This window comes from Copidosoma floridanum, unplaced genomic scaffold (assembly GCF_036245765.1).
Source record: "Copidosoma floridanum isolate Cflo_tuat_1 unplaced genomic scaffold, Cflo_Japanese_pri ptg000001l, whole genome shotgun sequence".
NCBI lineage: Eukaryota > Metazoa > Arthropoda > Insecta > Hymenoptera > Encyrtidae > Copidosoma > Copidosoma floridanum.
In genome coordinates, this window is record NW_028321878.1 from 5,057,553 (window position 1) to 5,074,392 (window position 16,840).

Consider the following 16,840-nt stretch of genomic DNA (forward strand, 5'->3'; position numbering starts at 1 on the left):
GAGGGAAAGAGCCAAGGGCGAATGAACTTGATCAGCCCGTGGGTCTCGGTTCATTGCGCCGAGCAGCGCGTGTTCTCTGTGTCATTCTACGCGCGCAACCTCTCTTTCTCATTATCTGCTTTCGACCGTGGCAAAACCCTCCCACCCATACACTAGCTTACACGCGCACTCGGGCGCGCAAAAGCTCGCGCTCCATTGTTTTATCGCGCCTCGTTAATCGGACGACACGCCAACACGTATAAGTACGCACCGACGATCCTTTCGCTCACGTGCACAGTTAAAATTAATACCCTTGCACGCGCTCGAGTATCCATCAGGAAGTAATTTACCCAACATTCAACCAATTCACGTGATTCCGATCGCGACTTTGGGCAGCAGATAATTCACCGAATCTTCTTTGCTGCGTCGATACCATGTACACAAGAGTATATGGCTCTATCGTAACAGAGTATTAGATTCCGCCTGCCGTGCCGGCTATAAATACATTTCGAGGGTCGGAGGGGGGCGGGAAGGAAGTGGAGGAGGAGCAACAAGCGCACGCCTAGGAACGCATATCTTTACATTTTCAATGATCCTCCTCTTCCTTCTTCCCCCCCCCTTTCTTCCATACGATTACTGTGCACACAAAGAGGTACATTGTTGCTCCGCGGTAGTTGATGTATCTTTGAATACGCATTTTTTCAATGTTTTCGAAATTTAATTTCACGCGTTCGCGAGAGACGGGTGACTCATCGCTTACGTCCTTTCACGGAAGAAAAGCCGTGGCAGCTGAGAGTGAAAAAAAAAAAAAAAAAAAAAAAAAAGTGTCGAGCTCTAACGTTACACGCGTGCGCGAAAGGATTTTTATTGGCATGGCGTAGTTGCGCAGTCAATATGGGGAATATGAACAGTCACGTGATTTCTGGTGCGAATCTCCTTGGACAATTATACGCGAGCTCTAAAGGTGGACAGCCTTTGGTGCATCTTCTTTTTTATTTCGCATCCGGAAAATATAGAGGTTTGCGTATTTCGCTCAAGTCCTTCCTTTTTTTCTTGGAATTTTGGTCCATCGAGACAGGGATGAAGGTGAAAAATCGGTGTAGCCTAATGGACAAACTATCGCATTGAAATTTATAAATTTTATCATGAGTTTGGTGGGAATCATACATTTTTTTTGATAAATCATGCAACATCGTTGTGTTTCGTGGAAATTTTATTGCTCGTGATTAGCCACGTACGAATTACAGATGAGCCGTTCATAATTATAAATTCAAGATATTTTTCGGGTGGCAGCAGCTTTTTTCAGTCGCCCGAATATGGATGAAATAATATTATCGTATACCTATTTTTTTTTTTTTTTTTTCAATTCGCTTCATACTTTCTCGATCGATGTCTAGAATCCCACGAATAGGACATGACTACACTGTTGCGGATTTTTAATTTTGCGTGTGTCGAATTAATCATTTGTTGCGTTGCACGGCGTTCACTACATGATTTTTACGTTTTCGTTTGTTTTCCTTTTTTTTTTTTGTTTTGAGTTTACTTTGTTTTTGAGTTCAAATAACATTACGTACATAGTCCTGTATCACTATAGCTATCAGGTACAAACATACATACATGTAATATTGCAAACGTTTGACATTTTAAATTAACAACCCTGTTTTGCATGAAAAGCTCTTATGGACATTAAAAAAAAAAAAAAAAAAAAAAAAAAAAAAAAAAAAAAAAAAAAAAAAAAAAAAAAAAAAAAAAAAAAAAAAAAAAAAAAAAAAAAAAAAAAAAAAAAAAAAAAAAAAAAAAAAAAAAAAAAAAAAAAAAAAAAAAAAAACGAGCTTTGGAATAATTTACGGTGCACACCGCAATTTCAACAATCGATCCGTAAGGGCTTTTCGACTAAAAAAAAGTAAGACAGGCCCACAATGGCAACAACAGACGTAGATCTAAGGAAAAAAAAAAAAAAAAGAGAAAAATCGAAAACAAGAGGTAAAGAAAGTGACATGTGTTCTGATCAGAAATATTGTGCTGCTTTTGTTTTTGTTTTGGTCTGTTTGCTCTATTTGTATTTGAAAAAACCCCGGTTGCCGGCTCTCACGTAGGTGCGTGGGAAAAAAGCCCGAGCCGATGATCTTCTGCATGACGAGCGACTCGATAAACACGACCTTCGTCATCGAGTGCTGCAAAGAGGATTATTGCAATCGCGGCCTGAAACCGCAGCTTCACCCGCGCAACAAAGAAGGTACAGTCTGACCAGTAGATTCTTCCTGGATATTGACTCTTTCATCCCCCCATCCACGACCCCTTTTTTTTCTATAACTCTGTAATATATACATTACATCCTTATCTAATGTTGTATTTTTTTTTTTTTTTTTTTTTCTAACCAAACAACTTCTTCTCATTTATTTATATCTTCTCCTGTTGCCAACGTAGTGAGTAGAACTTTCGCATCAACTCGTCTGCAAAATATAATGACACATGTACATATTAATCGGTGTGTCTCCGTTTGCCATCCTTTTTTATATAGTACATATGTTTTGTCTCTTGTATACATATATGGTGATGCAAGAAGTAAGTCAACTTTCCTGTCCACTACCATTACCGTTTCTCTCTCTCTTTTTTTCTACCTTTACGTATACTTGTATCGTTTCTACCGAGCCAAGACCTCGCACCGCACTTTTTTTACCTTTACCCGCAGTAACGCGATACAATCCTCCGTTTCCCTCTTGTATTCAAGTGTCCTCTTCGCATATTTTTTTTTCTCAGGTGCACAAAAAAAAAAAAAAAAAAAACTGACATGTACATACACAAGTTACGTAACGTGTTATTTTCTTCTTCGCATGCTCACTCTCTCCCGTTGAAAATGCAAAAAATAAAAAAAATCCCAGATGTTGGTTGCAATTGAGAAAAATATAAGCTCCCCTCCCCCACTGTAATATATAAACAAACTATACACCCACGGAGCCTCGTAATCAATTTCAAACGCACCGAAAACTTATATAAGCATACAGTTTATAAAATTACAAGATATCAGCGACCAAAACGTCCCATTGTCGAACGAACGCGCTAGCCGAGAAAAAAAAGGGGCCGAGCTTTCGTAACATTTTCCATTGAGTGTAGCCCACGAGGGGTACACTGCATACGTGTACCGCGCCAAAAACATTCCTAGCTCTCTTCCTCCATCCCCTCTTGTTTCAAACAAAACGCACGCCTTGCTTATTATATATACGCCTACTCAGTCGTTTGTTATTTATATTTACATGATGTACCTGGACATACACCCGTCAATTGCAATATACCGATTATCTCTAACAGCCGCGGGTTTTTCTCACAATAATTAGATAAACGGGCGAGTTTGCCTAACGAGCTACTCTCGGTAACACACGCTCACTCGCCTATACAAGGAAAACCTTTGCGGCATTGTTTTGCGCGGCGGTCGTAAAACGCAGTCGTAAACGTCGAGGTGCTCGTTGGAGGGACGCGCACTCGTGGTTGTAAATAATTCGGCTGATGGGTGTCGATTGACCGGACGATCGATGGAGATTTCGTTCTTGATGACTCTCCGATGATCGTACTTTCGATCGACTCGCCCCAGTGATGAGGTGTCAAATTGATTACGAGAGCCCCCGGAGATGCTGGTACATGCATTACCATATGGATGTGAGAATGCAAGTGAGGTGGTATTTCAACCATCCCTTTGAAAGAGTTTTACCACTTTCTCCCGTAAACTCAAAGATCAGCTTGCTTTCTAGACGACATGTTCAACAAACCACTTGCACCTTTCATTTTTCCTCTCTTATTCGGTAAAAATGTGTATATTATCCTTACTGCGTGTACGATTGACACGATGTGGTGTACAAACTGTAACATAAGTATAAGTACGAATGATTGAAAGTGGCAGCACAATGGAAACCACCGATTGCAGCAAGCGCGCTACATATACGATATCCGCGCGCGTTGCAGCAGTAGGTCACTTCCTCATGTGAATAAATAAATGTATGTATATAATGTATGATTTCTCGCCTTTTGTCACCTATTTGGCTCTCTATCTTCATGGTGCCTATAGATTTGCATCTCCCGTGCCTACTTGTATTTATATACGTATTATTATATCTGTAATCCAATGTACATAGTCACAAGAGAGTCCACGATTATTCGTCTGTCTGTGTATACGTTCTATCTCTTCGTGTTTTTTCAAACTGAGCTGATAAATATATATACGTGTTGGTGTGGGTGCGTTTCTCTCGTTTCCTTGGCTCGGCCGCACCAAAAAGCTGCCTGCAGGTAGTTTCCAAGAGTCGACGGATCATTAAAAATGCACGAAAAAAGAAAATAAAAAATTGATTCATCCTCGTACGTAAGCGCTCGCTGCGCAAAACTCGTTTGCGAATCTACCGGGAGTCGTTTGATCCCCCTCCCTCGTTCCTTCCTTCTTTGCTCCCAAGAGTACATAATATATATATATTTACGGGTGCTTGTTTATACACTGCGCTTTTAATGACTCGTCGTCGTATTTTACTTACGTATACACGATGTAGTTTTTCGAAGCAACACAAGTATTAATTCGAGATAAGCTTCTTCTTTTTTTTTTTTTTGCGAGGAAGCAAAAAAAATTTCCACTCAGAGTCCTGTAGCGCAGAAACTGCTGATCTTTGGTTGCGCCCATGCTGTGTATGGTGTATGTATACTGCGGCACGTAAAAAAAGTACAACACTACTCGCCCAAGAGTAGTAAAGGCCCGCGTGGGGGTGGGGGGTAGTAAAAATGTTAAGTTCAGAGGGAGCAGAGCCTCTATTAGCTTTTTCTCCGCTCTCGTGTGTACACGTGCCAAAAGTAATATCTTAGCCGCGTAGCATAATACACGGGCACGTGAGCTCTTGTTTGTGCACGCGTCTGTGTGAGTGTATGAGTCAATATCTGAAAAGTATATCGCAATAGTCGAGTTATTATTATTTTTGTTTTTTTAACCTGCTATCGTTGATGCGGAGGGCTCGGCTCTGCTTTTGTCGATGAAATCGTTCATCTTTTTTTTCCTTGGAACAAAAAATAAAAAAATAAAAAAAGAATTTTTTTTAATGAAAAAAAAAAAAAAAAAAAGTGGACGATACCTACTGCATATAAGCATGTGTCCCGCCACTCGAGCAGAGTGGTTGGAGTACAGTAACTTCTCCGAACTAATAACTTTGGTTTTGCCGACTTATTTTCAGCAGAACGTTCTTCGCCTCTATCAGAGACTTGGTAATCACAATGGTAATACTGTACAAAGTAACGACTAATTTCTTTCTGGACTCGTGGATCTCCTGATCTCAATAACACTAATAATATAACAGTGTGGTATTCAAGATTGTATATATAATTGTAGTCTAATTGAAATTCAGGTAGTACTAATTAATGGCTTTGAAAAGTGTAAATATCTCATTTTATCACGATGTTATCATTTTGCCGAACAAATAATCATGTGTAATTTTAAGAGTGGAAAATTTCAACGTTGCAGACTTGGGCAAAATTATTTTATCTTTTTTTTTAAATACTTTGAAAAAAAATTTTTTTTTTTATTCCGGATTATTTTTGCTAGAACAATTGGTTACTCAACAATGTATCCAAGATAAAATATTTTAATACTTTGATTCTCTTTTTTCTTCTTGATTGTTTTCTTTTCTTTCAAATTGTAATGGCATTCTTTGACCTGGAAAAATTATTGTGAAGCTCTGTGTTGTAAATATACCATAGTAACCAAACAAAATGTTTTTAGCACGAATAATGCATTACACATTTAGCAAAAAAATTATACTTCAAACTCATTGAAACAGTATGGGCGTCCGAGTCTTCAAGGATGGTACTTTGAATTTTCTAAATACCCAATGAACAATCTTTACTCCCTTGCTGTATAAACGTAAGCTTCGATGTACCAAAAAAAAATCACCATTCACTCAAAAAATGTATCTTCCCTCCCACGTGGGCGTAGTAGATAGAAAATAGATAGCCAGGCAAATTAATAGTAAAAGAAAAAAAAGAAAGAAAAAAGGTTTCAAGGGGTGAAAACTGTGGTGTTTCTCAGGTGTTACAACAAGAGGAACTTCTTCCCGGACCCAAAGTACTCGGTCTGGTGCAGAAGCAGCGACAGCGACGTCCTACACGGGCTGACGGGCAATCGTTTCGTCGTGTCATGCTGCGACAACGCGGATTACTGCAATCGCGATATCAGGATGACCGTGCCGCCTGTACTTATAACACCCTCGACGGAACGCCTCCAAGGAGGTATAACACGCGCTGGGGATCAACTCGTTATATCTCTCTCACTTTGTCACTTTTGGTTCACTGTCATATATTTACATCGCTATATACTTGGGGGATGTGTCATCAATCATCCAGGCGGGTATCGGCCTCTCGCGGTTTTGGGCCCCATCGTGCATAATAATGTGATACCCACGTGTTTTTTTTTTGTTGTGCCTCATCTGTTTTCGTTGCATTTTGTGTTTTGGGGATGCTACTTATGGTTATTCCGATGCGACATGTCGGCGTGGTTTTAGCTGCTGCCGATGCCACAAAGGTCGATACAATCATTCATGCGCATACTTTTTTGTTTTTTTCTCCAACGTTTCATCAATACATGTACTTCAACAAGAAACCACCAAAAAACGACTGTTCAGCGGCATGTCAATGAGGACGCGGAAAATAACGGTGGGCCAGATATTCGCGAGGAGCTGCATGGTCCTGGGAGCTCTCTCGTCACACCACGTGATGCCATTTCCCTGCGTAGTCGTATACACATTGTGCCCTCTTTTGTCCTCCTTGGGATTTTTTTGTTCGTACTGTCGCTCGCGACGAGGGATGGGGCATGAAAAAGAAAAAAATTAAAAAAAAGGGAGAACGCCGATGACGTGAAAGAGAACTGCGCACAAAGGGAAAGATCTTACGCTCTCCAAGCATGAGAGAGGAGTGCCTGCATCTTTGGGTTATTGGTACATGGGTGTATCAGGTATCATATGTACATCCAAGATTTCATCGAGCAAGAGTTGGGTTGATGTTATGTGTTTGGTATAGCATCGAAAGGAACGAGCTGGTGTACTCACGGATAGTATACCGAAATGCAAAATAGGATACATTGATGCTGTATGTGTCACTAGGATAATAGTTAATATGAGAGAATCCACCAAAAATATTCCGTTTTTGACCTCCATGTTAATAAAAACAATTGATTTGGGGCACACCTTCCAGATAGAGCTCATTTTACTCGTAATACCGTGTCGTATATGAGAAAAAAAGTTTGAACATGGGTTTCGGTGAGGGTGACACCTTTTCCCGTGATTATTTACGTGTTAAAAGTACATCTACATACATAGTCGTGCTTTTTCGACTCACGTGCATCGACACGCGTTTAATCGCCTATTAGTTCGTATTAGCTGGTTACTTAACGTATAATCATACTTAAAAATATTTCTCTCGTCGAGCTCATCAGTTGGGGATGAAAATATAACGGTCAAAAGCTCACTTGCACACTTTCATTTTTCAAGGCGTTGGCCTATACGTGTGACAGGGATGAAAATATTCGCATTAGTAGATTCGGTGTGCGGTGGGGGCTTTTTTTCCTTAACGATCCCAGCTGCTCGTGATACAGCGCTTTTAGCGATTACTTCTCCATCGAAGCAAACACGAGTGTTCTGAAAAAAAAAAAAAAAAAAAAAAAATTACCGCGCAAACAAACGCGTTGGACGGAAAAAAGTAAGCACCGATAACAACAACTTTGTGATTTTTTTTTTTTTTGTACCGAAAGTGCGAAAAGTTAATGAGTTATCGAGCGTCAGAGCTCAACAAAAAAAGTCGCACGAAAAAAGCTGCGTCAGCTAATTGCCGCTCATCAACGAACGAGGAAACCATCGCTCCTGTACTTTTATCTCGTCCGACGTTCGATGATCTACACACGCTGACCCCCTACTCTTTCGGCACGTGGCTACTCCAACTTTCCGAATCACGTGACAAGCTTTTTTCACATTCAAATATTCTACGCTCCATCCACGCGCGTCTCTGCGATCGTCGCGTGTTACCATTTGCAAAGTGATCAAGTTCAAGGCCAAGCCGCTCGAGCAGATCCAAATCCGAGAGCTTCGTGCCTCGGTTTTTATTTATGAGCAATCGAAAACAGTTGAGCGCTTCTTCATTTTGCTATCCACTCAAACTTTCGCGTCGACGTGGAACGTAATACTTGAGACGCGTCAACGTATAAGCTCCAAAACAAAAACAACGTCAAGAGAGACAAAGCTACGTATAGAGTATGGCTACGTTGTCTCGGAAATTTCACATAACTGCTCGGAGTGTAGTGCACGCGCAAGCAAAGTAGGACCAACTGCGCCTCGTTATCTTATCGCGAGTTACAGTGACAACGCAAGAGTTACAGTCGAGGTAAAGTCGCGTTCGAGAAAACGAGTGCCGTGGCGCCGCTCGGGTCAAGGCGCCCCTGAAACCGGTCACTCATCTCGGCGCGTATCGTCAGCTTATCTTCTTCTTCTTTGTTCTCGTTTATCTGATGTACGTTTTTTCTTTGAATTATAATATTTTGACCAGGAGTTGTGGAGGTTTTTCACAGGAGGAGAGGAGCTGCAAGCTCGATAAAGCTTGCGTCTTTTCGCCAAAACTTTGAAAAACGTCTCAGTAACTGGTTGGACCTGTCAACCAACGGAAATCTAAGCGCGTAACATTTGAATAAATGAGCTTTACCAAACGTCTGCGGAGTAGAAACAATGAGAGCACTTTGGTCTTACGACGAACTTTAGCGTGCTTATAAAAATTTCGACAGTGGCACGTAAAACAAAAAATCTAACGACGCAACTGCAGTTAATACAATCTTGAAGCTGAGAACACGTGGATAATCTCGTGTGCGTGTGCGCGTGGTCAATTATAAGCGTAAATCGATAAAAACACACACGGTGACGATGGCTGAAAGAAAAAAAGATGAGCGATCGCAGAGTGCACAGCTCACGTACGCGTGTGTTGTTCTCTCCGACACGTCAGGTGAGCTATGTGCCCGACTGGGAGATAAGTATACGCACGCCAGCGCTTTGTTTCATCCCTCTTTTTTTGTTTGTTTTACTTTGGGGGTAACGAAAAAAAAAAAAAAAAAGAAAAAAAAAAAAGACAAATGATTGATTGCGCTTGGAGATCCTGTGCTGCCTGCGACGATCAATACGCTCGTCCTTTCGTTCGTCTCCCAAAAGGGGTATAGTCGGGAGGGTAGAACCGAGAGACGTAGAAAAAGATAGTCAACGTACACTTGGAGTTTCTCCCACGGAAAAATAACCTTGGGAAATCGCTTGTGTTTTTATATATTCACACAGTCAATAGCTGCTCGTACCAACATCTACCGCTGGATCGAAAGTTCTTGCTCGATGAAATACTTTCGGAAGGTCTGTATTTCGAAAAATGCGGGTCCAGGGTCTAACCATCCTTGAAACAGTCTTGCATGAAAAAAAAAAAAGATGCAAACCGCGATGAGGATCCACCAGCGCATAACACGTCAAATCAACTAATATTGTAACGCGGGTTGGAAGAAGGGAAAAAAAGAATACAGGCTTGTCGTCTTTATCGCGTAGAGCACTCGTGAGGTTTCTCCTCCCAGTGGCGTAAAGCTCGGGAGCACAGGTAGTCGTGCGCTCAGATCGGTTGGCCGGTATAATCGCAAAACCGCAACTGCAAGGCACTGCTTTTGTTCGGTATATACTCTCGGGGTGCTGTACATAAATATATACCTGTAACTTTTGCTACGACTCATTTTGCCGTGAATGCACGTGTACCCCTTGTTTTTTTTTTCATCTATGGTTTCATCATCTGGATAATACGCTCTTGGTAACCGCAGTGACACTAATTCGATTGTTACCCCCTTTTTTTTTTTTTGGTTGTACGTGTGTATTTTTCACATATATGTATATAGGGTTGGGCATACACGTGCTATTCATGACCACTGGTTCGCATGTAGGTACGATGTATCATCTCGATTGGAGTTATTATTATCGACACATTTATGATAATCCGTGGTGTTGTATAAAGATTTAAAATAAATGTACATACGCATTGACCGACGCCACGTTACGGAAATTGAGACTGGTGCGCTGGTTGTGTGTTGTTTATGTTACTTTTTAATCGATAAAGACAACGCGTGTGTGTTTTTACGTTTCTGTGTGTTGTTTTTTAACGCTAAAAATAACCGATTAACAGATGTATTATGTTTTCGTGTCAATGGACTTTGGTTGAATTTGCTTTTGGGCTTTACATCCTACAATGATACCTCTGTCTGTACACATTACAAAGGTAAGACCCACCAAGGAAGTTGAAAGATGTTTTTTTTTTTTTTTTTAATTTTTATTGCCACATTTTGTGTGTCATACCGATTGATAGAAAAAAAAAGAAAAAAAAAGATTACTTAACGAGTTCAAACAAAAAATAAAGAAAGCTAAGATGCCTCACGCAAGGAACGAGAAATATACTTACTTCGCTTCCTCTAAGCCGGAAGCTGCAACCCATCACCGATAAAACACAAATTGGCGAGGATTAGCTACAGTGTAATGTATACACTCGCTAATCCCTCGAATGCACGGGTACTCCTGCCTAAAGCTATGGAGGACTTTCCGAGACCTACATCTTCATCTGTGTGTGTGTGTTATGCGTATACGTGTGGGAAATAAAAGATCTGCTGCTCGTTGCTCTATGTCCTATGGTTTTTGGATTGCACCTGCTTCGCCTGCAGCCTGTTTTCTCTCTGCTGTATACACGCGCCTATTGCTCCACTTACACCAACATATTATAACATCATACATGCATCAGATGGCTACTGGTGTCCCTTTCCCTTCTCTTGCTTGGCTTAATCGATTTTTTTTATTTGCACGACCGTACATTCTACATACACCCGATTTTACCTCCACCACTGCTTTTCCATCCCTCGCGCGGTCCGTTTGACGATCGAGTGCTGATTACAGCGCGGCTGGGCGATGCTCACTGGTAAGTAAGAGTCTCTCTGTCCATGAAATCCAACTACGCGGAGCTCTTCTCCTGGGCTCTCCTTTTTGCTTCACCACTGTTTCCAGCCCGAGTCCCTGGAACCCTCTGGCGAGAGCTTCGCGTCAAGAGAGACAAGTTGAGCCGCCGCAGTTTACGTATAATCTGCAGTCGATCGTCAGAGCGCCCATCAGCTATATAAACTCTTCCGCGTCCAATTGTCCGTCCATACTAACATTGGTCGTGTCCTTATCGTTGAACAAATGAAATCATCATGAGGTCGTAGCTGCAGGTGGTCACGGCGCGACGTGGGAAACTTGGCGCATGGCCCTGACGATAGCCATGCCGGTCTGTGTGGTCTGCATCGTCGTGATGATAGTCTACAACGTGCGGGCTTCGAGGAGGAGGCCAGCGGGACGTCACTTTCCCGACGACTCACTCGAAGCCCCGGATCGCCCGATCCTCGACGGCGTCACGATCAAGGACATGCTCGAGCTCACGACCAGCGGCAGTGGATCAGGTGAGGAATATAACGCAGTGCCTTTTTCTTTTTTTTTTTTTTTTCTTCTTCTTCTCCCTGCTCGGTTGCGTGCCGATCGTTTTCCTGGCGCTGATGATATTCGAGCCAAGCCGCATAAAAACACACAGGAAAAATCGATATCTCGTACGCGATTGAGCTGCACTTTTTTTTTTGTCTTGAGATTTCAATGACTAGTCCATAAATGTACTCATCTGGTGTCGAAACCAAGTGGGATACGGAAATAGTCCAGTGCTGTTTGTACCTTAATTGCTACGTACAATTGCTTTTGAAAAGATAAAAGTGCGAGCTTCGTGAGGCAAAAAAGCGCCAACTGGTTAAATCATTTATGTTGTGCCCCGGGGAGAGGTTGAAACTAACTACTAACCTCGTATGATCACACCCGCGAGCTAACAATCATCGCCCAAGCGTACTAATTAAACAACTTTTGTCCTCCCAACTGGAGTCGGTCTACCGCTCCTGGTGCAACGGAGCATAGCGCGGCAAATCCAGTTGGTCGAGACGATCGGCAAGGGCCGGTTCGGCGAGGTGTGGCGGGGCCGCTGGCGAGGCGAGAACGTCGCCGTCAAGATATTCAGCTCGCGGGAGGAGCGCTCCTGGTTCCGGGAGGCCGAGATCTACCAGACGGTCATGCTGCGCCACGACAACATACTCGGCTTCATCGCGGCGGATAACAAAGGTTTGCCGATGCTTATTCATTTTTTACCCAACAGGTACTGAGAAAATAAAGTAAAGTAAAAAAAAAAACCAACTGACGATGGCATTAGTTTCGTCTGACGTTGTTTCGCGAGCAAACAAGTAGAAGCAGCCCGAAAATAGACGGTGAAAAACTCGAACCCTATGAGATATATTTATCTTTCGCATGGGCAGACAATGGCACGTGGACGCAGCTCTGGCTGATAACGGACTACCACGAGAAGGGCTCGCTCTTCGATTACCTGAACCGCTCGACCGTAGATACGAACGGCATGATCCGCATGGCTCTGTCCATCGCGACGGGTCTGGCCCACCTGCATATGGAGATAGTGGGCACGCAGGGGAAGCCGGCCATCGCCCACCGGGACCTCAAGTCCAAGAACATCCTCGTCAAGACAAACGGCACCTGCGCCATCGGTGACCTCGGGCTGGCCGTGCGCCATGACGTCATCAACGACAAGGTCGACATATCGATCAACAACCGGGTTGGCACCAAGCGATACATGGCACCGGAGGTACGAGGTGTTGTGGCAATAACATTTTGTGGACCTTTCGTGTGACAATTTTGTTCCCAACCAGGTGCTCGAGGAGACCATCAACCAGAACCACTTTGACTCGTTCAAGCGGGCGGACGTCTACGCCCTTGGGCTGATCTTCTGGGAAATAGCTAGGCGGTGCAACGTCGGTGGCATCCACGACGATTACCAGTTGCCGTTTTACGACGTCGTGCCCTCCGACCCGACGATCGAGGAGATGCGCAAGGTCGTCTGTACCGACAGGCAGAGGCCCTCCATCCCCAACAGGTGGATGTCCATCGACGTGAGTACACGTGGACAATCTTGACTCCAGATTTTCTATTTTATTCATTAATTTTTTCCCTTTTTTTACTTTGCCTCGCAGGCTCTGCACGTTATGTCCAAAGTCATGAAGGAGTGCTGGTACCACAACGCGGCGGCCCGATTGACGGCCCTGAGGATCAAAAAGTCTCTGGCCAATTACAACGCCATCGAGGACATGAAGTGAAAAGTACGCGCGTCTCTTTCTCCCGTTGAATTTGGCCGCGCGAAGGGCTCGAGTGTCTACATAATACACGCACCGAAGACTGAGTACACGTTAAGTAAAACCCAAGCAATGACGTTCCTCTTTGGTGTAATTGACCGATTGGGAGGAGGAAAATTCGACAAACGGACCGACCCTACTGTGAATCTTCGTTTCGAGATTTTCTTTTTTTTTTTTTAACTGTCAGGGAATGTCGTTGTACCCGATTCTCTTGGCACTGTGATCGAGGAAACAGATTCTTCATTGTAAATATTTTGCGTTGTGTAAAAAACCTTCTTTTTTTTTCTTCTTTTTCGTGAAACTTGTGTAATACTCTACGTGAAAATGGTTAAAGCATCGATTTTCAGTGTTCTTACCGATGTCAAAACGATGCCGGTAGTTTGTTACGGTATCTCGCGACTTCCTGTTTTAGGAGCAGCACTAAAAGAACGAATTTTACTTGTTGACTTTTTTATACGAACGTTTTTAACCGACAAAACAAGGAAATATTGAGTCTGACTAAGTAAAATGCACACGATGATCCGACATCGGTAACAGTCCTAGTTTGAGTTGTGTTGCGGTGATGTCATGACCTCACGCTTGTCGAGCTACGTTTTACTGTAAATTTATATGAATTATACAATTCAGCTGAGGAGGTAGGCTTTGCTATGCAATAGATATCAGATATGTAAAATCTTTGTGAGGACTTTTTTTTTCTAAAACCACGTTAAAAGCTCTCCTTTGGATCTTGTAAGGTGATTTTCATACGTCAGGAGTGTAGAAAGGCTGATATTATTGACAGGTGCTAAGTGACGAGGAAAGTTTAGAAAAATAATTATCTATACTGTCAATGTAAAATGCTGTGGAATTATAGTACTAAAGTTAAATAGTAAAGACGAAAAGAAAACGAGAAAAATGATAAAACGTGTGTGTACAGGACTTTCCCGCATAAATGATGTATTTTTGTATCATTTTGTAAACCAATTCTTCCGTTTAAACATAAAACTGTAGCTCTGGATATGAAAGAAAAAAAAAAAACTCTACCTCCGGGTCCAGCTGTGTTTTGCCTACTACTTCTCGCGGATCATACAACTCAACACGAAGACTGACACACGTGTGCAACACTTGTACGTATACGTTGAGGTACGTAAATTTATCGATCGTAATTAGTTTTGATGCGAACAAACGTTGAGACAGTACTTTTCAAAGTATCTTTACAAAACATCGAAGCAATGCAATATTCTTATTTTTCTTTGTATTTCTAAGACTTTTAAAAACTCGAAACATATACAAATTTTATAAATGAATTACATTTTTGGAAGAAAAAATTGAACAATGCAAAGACGGCTATTGAGACTTTTGTTCTTTAGATTTCATACATTCCTGTACAAAATACGTAGGTTAATTTTTATACGTAAAATAATCCATCATACCGCAGTAAAGTTGACATTACATTTAAGAATATACCTGTACAAAAAAAAAAAAAAAAAAAAAAAAACAGATCCGCGATGTTTCCCTTTGTCAGTTCAAGGAGTCCACGCAAGCAATAGTTTCCATACCTACATTATACTCAAGACTTTCCGAAATTCGTGCCTCGGCTCGCGCGAATCCCTCCACATTCTGCTAGTACAACTCTGTGCCAATAACCCACTCGAAAGTTAACTATAACAGGAGACCACTCGACGATGAACGGAAATTTATCCCACATATCTCCTCCGATCTCCTGATTTTAACGCGATTCGTTTGCAAAACGTGAATACGTGAAAATCCAGCTGGGCCCGAAAAATTGATCGGAAAAACATAGTGGACATTGTATCGAATGATTGATAAACTGCCAGTGAATTAAAATTAAAAACGCTACCTCTTTCGCTTTGCTGCGCTTATTTTTTCTTTTTTAACGAACCCGACTTGTACAAAGTAAATACACGTATAAAAACGTTGCGTAATTTTAAGAGCTTTAACGAAGATAGTTTCGCAGGATATTTCGATTTTTATTTATTCCAACCCTGTCTCGAATGATGAATTTTAACGTAAAATCGTTTTTTTCAACTCGAAATCATAATCAACCTGCGATCGTCTTACACAAGCGATTGTAAATATTATACATATGAATCATGTAGACAACGTATGTTATAAATAAGTTATACAAATGCTAAATTTTAATTGTAACTAATACAGCCTTAGATTTAAGATTTATTGTAAACCAGTGATCACCAAGTCTTTTGTTTCTCCCCTCCCCCCACTTTTCGTGTTGTTACTGCTTAAACCCAATATTTGATTTTTAAACTGTTTTAATGAACTCGATCATCCATACTTTAGTTAAAAAATGATTTTTCAATAACTTTTCTTCCGATTATTTATATTTTATCTTGAAACTTTATTTTTTTAATCTATCGTTTTTTAATGCTAGGCATAAGATTGTTGATCTGTATACATAAAAAAAAGCTCCGATACCTTTTGGAAATTAAGTTGTACAATAAAAGAGATAACGAAGACGTCTTGTTCTAATCATGATGCTCATAAACCTCATGTACAATGTATTTTATATAAAAGTGAAACAGTATACAATTATCGGTATGAATTGTCGTGATTTCAACCAAGTTGTCGCAAGTTTTTATAAAGAAATGTAACGTTGACCGATTGTAGCTTCCATTCGTGTAAATAAAGGTGTGAATGTTCAATGCACGAGACAAAGAGAGAGTATTGATTTTGTGCCCTTTAAAAAAAGTTAATAGGTGAATTGGTGAGGTTTTATTAATGTATACCTGATGTAAAGAGTAATGCTACTTTATACTGTAAATTTGGCCTTTTTTTTAAATTATGTTCTTCGCACTTGTAAGTAATACAAACCTGTCTTTGGAAGAATGAAAATTTTTTGTAGCACGTAACACATCGTACAAAGTATATTAAGGATAAGCCTTAAACGATGTTATGATAGATTTATATGAATATAAACAAAGTTATCACATCTTATACTTGTAAATTGACGCAATTTAAACATCGACGAGATTTGGATATTTTTGACCTACCACATATTGTAAAATTTGATCTTGGTTGGTAATCAATGACGAAATGATTTTTTACGTACTATTAGTTGAAAATAAAATAATTTTTTGATAAATCTTAACTTGCTCGAAAATTTTCAAATCTCTTGAGTGACTCATATTATATCAACCCGACTAATAATCGCCATAGTGGTTTGCGATATATTATAAGCTCGAATAAAAAACAACTTTATTAAAAATATAAACGAGTGATTATTTATTGAAACCACGTTCCACACTTTTGTATCAGTAAATATTTAGTTGAGTATCGAAATTTTATTTTTAAAAAATTCAACAGTTTAGAAAGAAATGAAAAACAAGTAAATACGTGTTGAAGCATCAATTTTTCTTAATTTTTTAGTATCCTAATTTTTTTATTTTTCTCAAAAATTTTTTTTACAAAAATATCTCCACAGTGGCGTTTTCGTATACAGGTGATACCGTCGCAAGCTCAAGATAGTAGTAGTAGTAATAGTAGTAGAAGTAGTAGTAGCAGTAGTAGTAGTAGTAGTAGCAGTAGTAGTAGAAGTAGTAGCAGCAGTAGTAGTAGTAGTAGTAGTAGTAG

At 40.8% G+C, this 16,840-nt stretch overlaps 1 protein-coding gene across 3 annotated transcripts in view; it reads left to right on the plus strand.

The window, feature by feature from the left end:
• The window catches only part of babo (TGF-beta receptor type-1 babo), a 35,764-nt gene extending 19,283 nt beyond the window's left edge, over positions 1-16,481 (plus strand). The window contains exons 3-8 of one of the 3 annotated variants that reach the window (XM_089591546.1): positions 2,076-2,215; positions 11,246-11,479; positions 11,943-12,176; positions 12,368-12,708; positions 12,773-13,012; positions 13,094-16,481. In XM_089591546.1, the coding sequence (XP_089447672.1) occupies positions 2,076-2,215; positions 11,246-11,479; positions 11,943-12,176; positions 12,368-12,708; positions 12,773-13,012; positions 13,094-13,216 (1,312 nt within the window). In that variant the 3' untranslated portion in view covers positions 13,217-16,481. Of the gene's footprint in view, positions 1-2,075; positions 2,216-6,031; positions 6,232-11,245; positions 11,480-11,942; positions 12,177-12,367; positions 12,709-12,772; positions 13,013-13,093 lie in introns of all 3 variants that reach the window. The other 2 variants (XM_023389111.2, XM_089591508.1) reach the window with 2 other exon arrangements.
• The last annotated feature ends 359 nt before the right edge of the window (positions 16,482-16,840 follow it).